This window comes from Clytia hemisphaerica, unplaced genomic scaffold (assembly GCF_902728285.1).
Source record: "Clytia hemisphaerica strain Z4C2 unplaced genomic scaffold, Clytia hemisphaerica genome assembly, whole genome shotgun sequence".
In the NCBI taxonomy this organism is placed as follows: domain Eukaryota; kingdom Metazoa; phylum Cnidaria; class Hydrozoa; order Leptothecata; family Clytiidae; genus Clytia; species Clytia hemisphaerica.
The window spans coordinates 459,058-472,110 of record NW_027103794.1 but is presented as its reverse complement, the minus strand read 5'-3'; the positions used below and the strand labels follow the sequence as shown (position 1 = coordinate 472,110).

Sequence of the window (13,053 nt, the reverse complement as noted above, 5' to 3'; positions counted from 1 at the left end):
CGAAGGGGACAGAATCGATGATTTTTTACTACAATTTGCAGAATGTCTGAAATAGAAAATTAATCGATTTCTTATTAAAATATTTTTAGATTTTCCTATTAAGATATTTTCAGATTCGATTGGTTCGATTTTAGGCATCGAACACCGTTGACGGATATTGATATGATAATGTTCGATAGGTTTGATACATTCCATATTCCATTCCCTTTGATTAAGATCAACTATACGTGTCCTATCAGCTCTGGAATCGTGATTTACCAGTAGTAGGTCTTGTTTATCAATTTCAAACAAAAGACCATTGGCATGACTGGTCAATTATTACAGCTTTACTCAAATTAATCGCATTTCGTGAAGCGCTTAAGAATTTGCGCCTCCTTCTAGCAGTCAGGCGCTTGTTGATATTATTATGGCTTCAACACATAAGGCACTTTAAATTTTGTTTTCGTTTTGAACCAGAAATGACATAAATAGCTAAGAATGTTTTATGTTTTTCCATTCATTACGTCTAAAGAATTTCTAAATTTATTTCAAATCATCGAATTTAAATAGCCTATTATAGACATTGCATATTGCTTATTTATACCACTGTGCCCAGAAACATATAGGTAATTCTGTCATATAGGAAGATAGGTAGTTAAAACTTGCTCAGGTTAAACTGTTAAGAAGCACTGGTTGGCTGTGAAGCTGTATATAGTATCAGTGATTTTCTTATTTGGATTTCGTGATTTTTTGAAAAATATTTTTTACTGTCGACGCATGAGATTTTATGACGTAGTCATTTGACGATTTTGTTTGGTTATTTTTTAGGACCCCTGCTTGACTTAATTATGATGGTAAAATATTCCACACATATAGTTCTTTGGACTCTCCACAACTCGAACACACAAGGGAACGCAAGTTTATTCGAGTTACGGAAATTTCGAGATATGGAGTAAGGTTTATGAGGCGTTGTTAAAGAGACAAGAACACTTGTTCGATTTAAAGGAGACATTCGAGTTATAGAAGTTCGAGTTAACGAGACTCCACTGTTTGTAGTTTGGAGCCAACTTTGAAGCCTAGAACTAAAACCTTGCCCTAAAGTCCGGTAACTTATCGTGAATACCCTTTTTTAATAAGAACCAGTAAAATTTTGCTAATGCTCGGCTGTTCTTATTTTTTTTGGCACTTTTAGCCTCAAATTGTTCTTATCCTTTTCTTATTTATAGCGTGTAGTTAAGGTTTTTTAGACGTTATACCCAATCGTTACTACTTTGACCCCTAAATTGCTTGAAATTGAGTAATTTCAGGATCAGCATTGTTCTCAAATTGTTCTTATTATTTGATAATTTTGAGCTTCATTGTTCTTATAAAATTGTTCTTATAAAAGAAAAAAGTGCATCCCCTCTCCAAGGCTGCTCCTTATCAAGTCTGGGGTACTCCTAAGGCTTTTTGATACTGGATGGCACAATTATTACTTAGTTGGACTCAAGGAACTCAACAAAAGTTCAGCTTTTTCGTGCTACTATACCATCATCTCATGAATGACTCAAAATGTATCTTTATAATATTTTGTAATATTGAAGAAATGATTGAAGCTCTGTGATACCCTCACAGCTGTGAAACATTCAAGTTCAACCACAAACGTGACCACAATCTCAGTTAACTAACAACATTAGCGGAAATGAAATTTTAAGTACCCATCTATAATTTCAAACAGGAAATAGTCTACAAAAAAAATCTCAAGTTATTCCCATATCACGATACTTTGAACATATCTTCAAACCATTAATATCAGACAGACGAAGGATCTACAATAGATCTTATCGGAGTTTTTGATTTTTCTAAAAAAGCGATGCATTGTGGGATTGTTTCGGGGGTATTACAATAGAATTCTCTTAGGAATTCCTCCAGGGAATTCTATTATAATACCCCCAAAACAATCCCACAATGCATCACTGTTTTAGAAAAACCAAAAACTCCGATAAGGTCAATTGGCAGAAAAGGTAATGCTCTTTTTACGTCAAGTCTTACAAGCTTATGACACATTGTCAGATAAATTCAAACAGGATACAGTCTACATAAAATCACAGCTTTGTCAATATGAATTGGTATGTTTTCCTCATGATTCAACCAATAAGTCAAAGGTAAGAGAAATTTGTTGGCGATGAAGGACATTGGTTCAAAGCCTAGATTGAGCTAGGAGCCCAGCTGGCACACTACGTTGTTTGGGGCCGTCCACATAGTACGTACGCACTAAGGGGGGGGGGAGGAGGAGTCTTCTCAAAAGCGTATGCTTGCGTACAGGGGGAGGGGAGGGGTCAAAGGAAAATGTACGTATGAAATAAAGATCAGAACTAAACGATTTAAATTCAAAATTTTCTTCAACTGAGGAGGGGGGGGGGGGGTGAATGAAAAAGTACGTACTTACCAGAGGGGGTATAGCCATTTGCGTACGCTTGTGTACAGGGGGGAGGGGGTACTCGATTTTCGACATTTTAGTGCGTACGTGCTATGTGGACGGCCCCTTTCAACGTTCATCTATAAAGTTATATGGATGTTGTGAACGTCAGATAAATGTTGAAACAACGATGTGTGCCAGCTGGGAGAGATTCTCTATTCGTAATATTCATGACAAAATGTTTTATCAATAAAACTAGTGGCAAACGCCCTGACATTAAGTGTCACCAATATCATTAATTAGAGAAATGTTACACTCTTAAACAAACGAATCAACTAGATTCAATCCGTCATAAGGATTGCGGCGCAAATCTTAAGACATCCCCTTCTCACAGACCCGGTAGGATTTTTTCAGCCAGTGGGGGTAAAAATAACGGATGCAAAGTCGATGGGGATTGGTATTCTCATGTATTTAATGACCGCGTATTTGAATTCCAGAAAATTCAGTGGGAATGGGAAAAATAGCATAATATTTTGCAGTGGGGATTGGCTTATTCGGTTACTCTCAGTGGGGACAAAAATTGGATTATACTTTCCCACTGGGGACGATATTTTGGTCAATCTTTCCAGTGGGAAGGGTTCCCAGTGGGTCTGTGAGAAGGGGGTGTCTTAAGATTTTCCTTTCTTGCAAGGAAAATATTTGTTTCAATGGGGCGAGACGATCAACGTGCAACAGCCTTACAATGTAAGTTTTCATTCTCATTTGATTTTACGTACCTTATCGGCCCTTTTTACACCGGCCCTAATTCTGCCACAGCCTAATTTTGGGCTTACGCCAATTAGGGCCGTAAATAACGCCAAAACTTGTAAAAATAGCTGCTCAGGCTTCAAAACAGTAAGTATCAACTAAAATTTACATTAAAATGTCATCTTTCAGTATTAAACTGTTGAAAATTCATTGATTTTCGTGAAGTTTTGGATACAGAGTAAAAAATGGATAGTTTTCATCCTTTAATCATGCCTAAAATCCTTTAAACGGAGAAAAAATCGTAAAAAATTAACGCCTCTTTTAGGTAAAAATTGCAAAATTTTGGCCCGTTGTACGTCGGCCCTCATTACGCCACAAGCCCAAAAAGAACAACAATAAGGGCCGGCGTAAAAAGGGCCGATAAGGTATCTAATCAACTCAGCCCAATCCACGCTACCCAAAGTTAGTTCCAAATCGATTTTTTCATGTCATGACTTTCGAAGATATATATAAACTGTATGTATATGTATATAAACTTAACATGTTAAATTGCGGGTTGTAATCCCTTAAAATGCAGGCTGAGTTTTAGGGGGTACAGTATGTGGTTTTAGGGGGTATTTACCTAATTTTCTAAGCCTTATTTTTGCGGTTGACATCCTATTTCTGCTGAAACTCTTTCTTTCACTGGAGGGTTTTAATGTAAGTTATAATTCACGGAAATAATTTTCGCTGTAGAGACTCAAAAACACCCAAATTATTAGCCAATTTAGTTAAAAACAATAACAATTCCTTTGAGGTGATAGCCTAACGTTTTGAAAACGGCGTTTTGTGAAATGTTAGACCAATAGGATTATTATAAGCTAGTGCTTGTGATTTTGAATAGAGAAGCACATAAACATACCATTGTAAGAGGTGCTTCACTGAGAAGTGGCATCAATTAGAAATGCAAAAAAAAATCCAATATTTTCACAAAGTATGTTTAGTATGGTTAGTTTTTGATGTTCTTTGAAAGGTTTTAGTAAAGAGCCTCTGATGGAGTTATGTAAATGCTACTCAGTTTTGTTAGAAACCTCCTCGATGTTGGACGGAGCAGCAGCCTATGATATTCTCTGAGTCTTCAGAGACACCCCTGACTCACAGGTCCGGTTGAAATTCTCTATTGTTTCTATTGTTCTTAGGTCAACACAGTGGGATGGTTTTTGTAATTCTTCATAAATGAGAATGAAAAGTGGGGCATGGGTACCACCGGGTCTGCGACACAGGGGTGTATAACGCTGGTTTATAATTTTAATGAAGACCAGTAAAAAAATAGCTACAAGCAGTTTAATATACACGTTTTTTTATAAGAGCAAACTTTGACGGCCAAAATGTCAAGAACAAGTTAAGAACATCTTAAGGCTTTCGGACTCAAACAACACAAAACACCTGATTGCTTAGGAAAAAGGACAAAGATAATCACAAAATGGTGTAAATAAGAACATTTTTAGGCTTAAAGCTCAAAAAAGTTAAGAACAACCGAAGACCCAATAAATTTTGCTAAGACATGTAAGTATAATTTTATTGAAATAACTAATCAATTATCACTCCAAAACTTTCACAAACAAACAAACAAACAAACAAATAGGTATTTAAAGTCAAAATAGGCTAATTGAAAGTACGTGAGATTTTTTTGTTCATTTTGGTATACTCATGGGTATAAGAACCGACCCCTAGCTGTGCAATCGCTATACCTTAAGGATATACAAGCGAGTCAGTAGGGCTTATTGAGAAAGTTAAGAGAAAAGAAAAACTCAGTAATAGACTGTGTTATTGTGTGTTTTAATTAGTTTTATCTTTATTTAATACCCTCGACTATTTCTTTTTAAATCTTATATATTTTATTGTCCATAATGGTTTCAAGTCAATTAAAATACATGTCAAAAGAGATTTCTATTCTGTCTTTTTTATGGGGAGCTTTACTTGATTTTTCTTATCAATTTTTTTTTTACTTTTTAAATGAGCTCAAGTGTGATAAGTATGCTTTCTGTCGTAATTTTTGTTGTGCTTGATGAAATACTCTTTGTGTGACGAGTTTTTTTGATAAGTGTTTGTTATTGATGATGATAATGATGATTCACATATCATGCTTAACTTGAGTGTTGATTTCAAAACCTAGATAAAACTTATAGAAGAATTGTTGCTTGACGATTTTTTTGATAAATATTTGTTAATGATGATAATGATGATGATTTATGTATCATGCTTAATTTGGTTGTTAATTAGAATTTTAAAGTAAAAACTAGTAAATTAAACTTATAGAAGAGTTGTTGCTTGACGATTTTTGTTAGTGATGATGATAGTGATGATGATTTGTATATCATATCATACTTAATTTGAGGGTTGATATAAATTTCAAAGTAAAAACTAGTAAATAAAAACACCCCTGTGTCACAGACCCGGTGGACCCCCCACCCCGGTGGAAAAATAGGCCAAAAAATTGTCCCCGGTGGAAAAAATACCCTACATTTTCAACCCCACTGGGAAATTGCCCTATGATTCTATCCCCATTGAAAATTGAATGGAAAAAATTGGACTCCAAAATCATCCCCACTGGAATTTTTGAGCTGGAAACAATAGATTTTCTATCCCCATTGGGATTTCGATAGAAATTTTCACCCCCACTGTGGGAAAAGGTTCCACCGGGGCACTGAGACAGGGGTGTATAAAACTTATAGAAGAGTTGTTGTTTGACGAGATTTTTTGTGATAAATATCTGTCAATCTTGAATGGGTGACTTTTCATACATGACACAAACCACAGATAGCCCTTGACAAAGATCTTATGACAAAACAAATGGAAAATAAGTTAGATCTTTTGTTTGATAATGGCCATTTGATTGGCCATCTTTCCTGAATTTGAAAATTTAGAATTTCGAGAGAATAAGCATTAGGACTTCCTAGGATTCACGGATGATTGGATGTTATTGGTAATAATTGAATAATAATATTTTCAAAATAATTCCTCTAGATAGAAAACAATCAAAATATCACAATATACTCAAATTCTAAACAAACACAATCACAGTATGTTGGGCAAATTGATATTATTTGGCTTGGTGTTCACCACAGCTTACGGATGGAGTACTTTCGACAAAACTGATAAATCCTACGTTAAAAATAAACTGGAAAATTCTGTTGATTATGCATACTACAAAAATGCTGGTAAGTTTCTTTTCTTTCAGACCACGTTCACACAATACGGTTCGTTTTTCGCTCCGAAACGAAATGAAGCCATTCTATTGGTTAGAAGTGACGTAATATCTGAACTTAACCAATGGAATGACTTCATTTCGTTTCGGGGCGAAGCAGAACCTTAACGTCTGTCTGAACATGGTCTCAATCTTTACATCGAGAATAGACAATGACATCAAGGGGATTGACCTATAGCCAAAAAAGGGGAAATGTTTGTTTAAGTGAGGCTAACCTCGCTTAAGTCTCCTAAACTACATAGGGTTGAAAGTGATTTTGAGAAATCGAAAATTCCAAATGAAGATAAACAAAACCATACAATTGAAGGGGCGTTAACACCATGGGGTTGGAATCCATCCAATGTTTGAATCACAGAAATCTAAAAGTCAAAGATACACACATTAAGTTTCAAAAGGGCAAATTTGTAAAGGAGCCTGCACGCAATCTACATTATTCCTATTTCAATTAGATATCTTGGACGAGCGAATTTGGATTCTGGTGTTGGTTTCATGACAACAACGATAATAAATTTTCGTTTTTTTCTTTTCAGCCAAGCCTTTCAAAGAATGCAAGGATAAATATGCTTCAATTTGTCAGAAAGCTTTGGAGATTGGTTACGACAAATTTTGTTATACACAAGAGTTTGAAGGATATAATGTTTATTGTAAACGAACTTGTGGACATTGTCGTAAGTCTTATCTCTTTTAACTACAGATGACTCTTTAATTTGGTCTTCCAAATCATGGTCGATATTGAAATTTTTGTGCATTTTAACGGTTTTTCAGAATTTAAAGTTCGAGCGAGAATTGTGATTTTAGCACTTCCACTTTCTTTCATTGAATATTTCGATTTTGGAGGGGTTTGATGGGTTCTAGGCTATATTCCAAGCCTCGTTCGAGCAAATTAGAGCTTTTAAATCTTGAGATCCTAAGGTCCTTTTAAGTCTAATGTTAAAACTTTGAGTTAAAACTCTACTTTCCAACTGTAGTTTAAGGCGCTTAAAAGTCACTTTGTGGTGCTTAAAATTTCGCAGGGAAATCCCCTTTGTCTCAAATATTTTGTCCATGATTGTAGATAAGGATCAAAGTTTTTACAGAGAGTCTGTGTAATGTGAAGTCTGTGTTTTTGACGTTTTAACATTTTTTTTTTCATGAAAGTAACACCACCATTAGGTTACACCAAAGCTTAGAAATTATACCATAACCCTACATTTCTGTAGACCAATGCGATCTACGATCTTAAAATTATGGTAATTTTAAGATATGCCATAGCTGCTATCCGAGTATTTCCCCCCGAGTATTTCCCCATAAAATACAATAGACCAAATATTTCTGCCATTTAAGGCTAATCCTGGAAAGAATTTTATCTCCGCAATGCGTCATCATTAGGGAAGGATCGATTTTGATTGGATTACGTAGATAATCATTCGTTAAAAAATGTCAAAAATAATCCCTGAAACGCATTTTCCTGATATATTTTAAATGAGAGTGGATTAAGTTCTGCTATGTGTAAGAATTTTGAAATGACCTTTTTGTTGTGAACTTTTCTTCATTTATATTAAAATTGCTATAATTGTGACCTACCTAAATCATTTAAATCCTAAATCATACCCCTAGTTCCACCGGATGTTGTGTGCCCGTTCGGTCTAAGAGATATATTTTCGAATTTCATATTTAGCGGCTGTGTCTCCACTATCATGCCATGCAAGCACAAAGGGGTGTTGTTGGGACAATATCACTAAAGTCTCTTCTGGATGCCCTGGTAAGTTACAATTCATTCTGATTGGTCAAAAATACTTTGGTTTGATTGGGTCAAATTATTGTATGGACTGATAGGAATAAAAAAATAAGACCTCCGCTATTTAATGTCTTTTGGTCATAGTCTACTACTTTCTATGACTATGGTGAATTAAATTGGCGGATCTGAGGAGGCTCAGCATAATTCGAAAGAAGTAAAAAAGTAAAACTTTGCTTAGCGATTCCTCTCATGGTCCTGCCAGTAACGCCACCAAATATTTTTATGGAAAAAAACATATATGTATATGAAAATTTAAGATTTAAAAATTGAGATTTTCGTACCTCATACGTACCTCACGTTGAAATTATATTATTCTATTTTATTATGAGAAACTAAAAATTATAAACCTAAAAGTCTTTAAAATGTGGAGATTCTGCTAAGAACTATGGTAAGAATATTTTGGTTGAATTTTATATTTTACCTGGTTATCCCTTTAAGTTTAAGTTGAGTTATTTTAGGCCTTATTTGATTGAAAGACTTGAAACTTAGCCATTCGGAGCTTTCTTTTTCAAACGATTCTTAGTTTTTGGCGTTTTTGAGGCTGTTTGTTATTGTAAAATTTCTCTTGTAAAAAATGTCTTATTTTTGTTCAATTCAGATTGTATGGATCGCACATCAACATGTCGTAAAATAGCATCCATGTGTAATCAAGCTCATTTAGCACGCGCATGCCCACAAACCTGCAAAATTTGCCCAGGTAAATGAATATACTTCCTCTAGAAAGAATATGACCTGCTACCATCGATGTCCTTCCATCACAGGAAAATTTAAAATAAGCTACTGTAAATTTTAGGTAATTCAGGGCAGCAATTCCTTTTCGAAGACTTTAGCTTTTTATAAAGGCTTTTTTAATGCAACGACTTTATAGAAATAGAAATTCTGGCAACCTTGAACCCGACCCCTTTTATAATTTGGTGAGCATAATAAATAATCCAGCTTGATACAAAGCATAGTTGGCTCAGTTGGTTAATACCTTGCGATCTGAGAAAACCAATATTTTAGTTCGAATTATAGAAAGATTTAGATTGTAGAGGTTTGAATTGACTGTATATGTTTTCTCACCAAACAGCTAACCCTTACTGCAATGATGATCCACATCAAGCTGAATGGTGCCCATACTGGAAAGAAGCTGACATGTGCCAAATTGATAAGGAACTAATGACTCAATATTGTCCAAAGACTTGCAACCTTTGTCGTAAGTTGTAATTTAGGGGTAATCCATATAGTACGTAAGCAAAATTTTCCGAATATTGGACATTCCCTCCCTCTTGTATACAGAGAATAGACGCGCATGAATGGATTAACGAGATTCCCACTGTCCCTATCTACTATCTAGCGAAACCATAGCCAAGGGAACGGGCTTGGCAAAATCAGCGGGGAAAAGACCCTGTTGAGCTTGAAAATAGGACGTCTTTCAAACAATAGACGTATACTTTTCTAAACCCTCTCACCCGCTTTACTGTGCGTACGTACTATATGGATGCCTCCTTATTGAAAAGTTCGTTCTAGTTTTAATCTATAAATGGTACTTCAATTGATATAACTCAGTAATATTGAGTCCAGAAAAAGCATTGAAAATTTATTGAGATCGACCGTGCTTTATGGGCCTTGTGATATTGCCTGGTTAAGTTTTTTACAAAAAAAAGTCATAAACTCAAAATTCACAAGTTATTATTGAGTTTTCTTTTCAACAGACTTGGCATAAAAAAGATATCGCGAACCCGAACGCTTCCGTAACGTTTCTTCAATCTATTGTTTTCAGTCGCAGAGGTGGATCTGAGGGAGGAAATTTATGGCGGAGGGTTTTTCATTTAGCTATATCCCTTATAAGGAAATGAAGACTCTCCATTATAAATTCTGCACCCGCTTAGATCTGCCCCACTACTAACAATTATCATGAATTCATACTTCATAGACAGATAAATAAGACAAGGTAGCCTTGCACCCAAACATATGCTGCGCCCATCCCGGAAATTGATCTTGATATAGGGGACGCGATCGTGTATAAAATTCTCGTCTGAGAGTTACCTCAAATTTTAATAATTGCCTCTGCGATGAAGTCTTTTTATTTTATTTTTACTAAAATCAAAATGGCAAACAAATATACTGTACCGCTCAAAATCATAATGACGGGGGTAAATCTCGGGTTGGAATTTCACACGCGATACGCATCCCCTATATCAAAACATATTAAAGGGACGCGCACATCAAAATACTAATGAACGATCAAATTTTCATAAAGTATTAAATTAATTTCTTTTTTTCCAGCACCGCTCAGTGGCAAAGCTCTTGGCAACAAGGTGGTTGAAGTTTTCCGTAAAGGAACTGCTGAAATGTTGGACCTTCCAAAAGACAAACGCCTTGAATCTGAAGCTGAACTCCTTAATATCTTATTGAAAGACGATGAGAAACGAAAGACTATTGATAGTCAATCAAACCAGATTTTAGTTCACCAGAAAAAATCAATTGATGATGCAGAAGATGAGGATGAGGACAAGATTCGAGTTGTCGAGAAGGATTCAATGTCAAATGAAGCTTTTGATGCATTGGCTAAACTCATAACTGCCAAATCCAGTGGTGAAAAACGAAGCATTACTGGTTCAGAAAGTTCAGACGCTCTTGCAAAGCTTGTAACCGAGGAAATGGCTATTAAGAAAAGCCAGTTAAAAAAGAAGGATGTTGCCAACAAAATGTCGGAGGAATCTTTCAAAGCTTTGGTGAAATTGATGGTTTCTGACAGTACTAACCAAAAACGTGAAGTAGCTAAAACTAAGAAGGTTATGAGTTCTGAATCCTTTAATGCTCTTAACCGTCTTTTGACGAAACAACGTGACTCCAAGAAAACCGAGACGAAGAAAGAATATACTGCAGCTCAGTCCCTAGATGCATTGAACCGCCTGTTGCATCAGAACAGTAAAAAGGAAGCTAGCCAACAGACCCCTCCGGCTACAACGCAAACACTTGAGGCTTTGTTGGAGGCTGTCAATAAGAAAGAAGTTTCTGAGAAGAAGAAAACTGTCACCGACAACGAGATCGACCAATTAATCAAATTGCTCACTGCCGATTCAAAAATTGCCAAAAAATCAGGTAAACGAAGATTTATTTCTATATGTTATTGAACCCAGTCTGAGCGGTGTAATGTTTTCAGTAAGGTGACAAAATGAGCAATTTCGGTACATATCAATACCCAGTAGCGTGGTGGCAGAGGCGACAGTGCCCTCAGCGGCAGATTGTTTTGGTAGCGCCGAAAAAAAAAGAGCGCATAAAGGCGCCCCTGATTACTAATTTTGGCGCCCTTTACTCTTTTACACCTTAGATATGGCAGTTTTTGGGCCTAAAAGAGAGAAAATACCCCCAAAGTTTCCGTGTTCGCTTCGCTCGCATAATCTTTACAAAAGTATTTACTTTTCAAAGGGGGCGCCAAAATCATTCTATCGAAATCTAAATATGGGAATAGAAATTCTATTGTTCCCAGCTCAAAAAATGAAGTGGTGATGGTTTTGGAGCGCAATTTTTAAACATGGAATTTCGAATGGAAACGAAATAATAGTCCATTTTTCAGTGAGACTGAAATTGTAGGATATTTTTCCCATCGGAGACGCATTTTTGACCATATTTGTCAGTTGGATTTGTCGCACCCCCATGGGTGCGATCGGGTCTATGACACAGAGGTGTCTTCTGTAACACAGAGGTGTCTTCTGTGAAACAGAGGTGTCTTCTGTGACACAGAGGTGTCTTAGTTAAATTCTATAAACTTTAAATTTTACTCTTATAGTGAATGACGTTGACCAACAGAAAAAGGAGGCAGACAAAGTTCTTATCCAGCTTATATTCAAAGATGTTACTGAAAAGGATTCTGGTGATGAAAACAAAAAATCTTTCCAAGTTAAAAACCAAGATGAAAAGAAGAAACGAGACCAAAAAACCATCGATGATGTTTTATTCAAGATGATACAAGCTGAAGGATTAAACGCTAAAACCCATATTGAGGTCGTGCCAGCAGTAGCAGAGCCTGTGAAAAAAGAAAATGCTGACTCAGCAAAAACAGCTAAAAGTGCTGAATCAGCTGAAAATAGGAAAGAGATGACAATAGCTAAGAAGCAAGAAGCAATGGATCATTTAGTTGACTTGGTGAAGAAGAATAAGCGAGAGAAAGAGTTACTGGATGGTGGAAGTACAGCTGTTGAAGAACAATTGATTCGTTTGCTGAAAGAGCGATCACTGATCAAGGACAAGAAAGCATAATTAATGATGTTTTTTAGACTTAATGAACAAAAGGCTGACCTTTTAGTGAGCGGATGTTCTGGTAAAATAATCTTTTTCGCAAAAAGGTTCTATATTAGAAAGTCTTGTAAAAAAAGCCCTACCCGAAAAAAGATTTTTAAGACCATGTTTAAAATATGACGCGATCTTTTAAAACATAGCTGATTCAAAAAAATACCTTCTCTATAACATGACCTTTGTACTAAATATTCTCAGATTCTCAGAACTACGTAATCTTCCATTGATGTTTCCCAGGTTCTTAATCCCGTCCCCTAACTCAATCTCTGGTCACTGGTCTGATCATTCCCTTAGGTAGGCTCCAGTACAAATATACTCCCAAGTACCAATTCTCAACTTTTTTCCAATCACCGGACCTGAATAAACTATTGCAAATATTATCAGCTTTCAAAGAAACCTTTCATGGGTTGCTAGACTGGAGTCGTTTATAATGCGTGTAATACTAATAATACCAATACTAATAATAATAATACGGGATTTAGTTTGTATAAACGACTGGAAGAATCCGGTGTTCCAGCCTTATAGACCCTAGATACAGGGGCTAGCTACGCAGAAACTTGCGTAGCGAGAAAACAATTTATCAAGCAACAACAAACTCTCAAAACGAAATCAACTCAAATGAAA

At 35.9% G+C, this 13,053-nt stretch overlaps 1 protein-coding gene and 1 long non-coding RNA gene across 2 annotated transcripts in view; one reads left to right on the top strand and one right to left on the bottom strand.

Moving 5' to 3' along the window:
* Nucleotides 1-13,053, bottom strand: part of LOC136806299 (uncharacterized) — a 58,640-nt gene that overhangs the window by 35,241 nt on the left and 10,346 nt on the right. The gene's annotated exons all lie outside the window — the stretch shown is intronic.
* LOC136806296 (M protein, serotype 6-like) lies at nt 6,134-12,637 on the top strand. The gene is made up of 7 exons (XM_067062852.1): nt 6,134-6,324; nt 6,902-7,039; nt 8,029-8,112; nt 8,747-8,845; nt 9,218-9,343; nt 10,417-11,235; nt 11,924-12,637. Exons 1-7 carry the CDS (start codon nt 6,189-6,191, stop codon nt 12,391-12,393), a joined length of 1,872 nt encoding a protein of 623 aa, XP_066918953.1. The 5' UTR covers nt 6,134-6,188; the 3' UTR covers nt 12,394-12,637.

Coding starts and splice junctions, on each gene's coding strand:
- LOC136806296 (XM_067062852.1), top strand. CDS start 6,189: ATGTTGGGCAAATTGATATTATTTGGCTTGGTGTTCACCACAGCTTAC. Junction 8,846..9,217: donor AACCTGCAAAATTTGCCCAG/GTAAATGAATAT, acceptor CTCACCAAACAG/CTAACCCTTACTGCAATGAT. Junction 11,236..11,923: donor AAAAATTGCCAAAAAATCAG/GTAAACGAAGAT, acceptor TTACTCTTATAG/TGAATGACGTTGACCAACAG.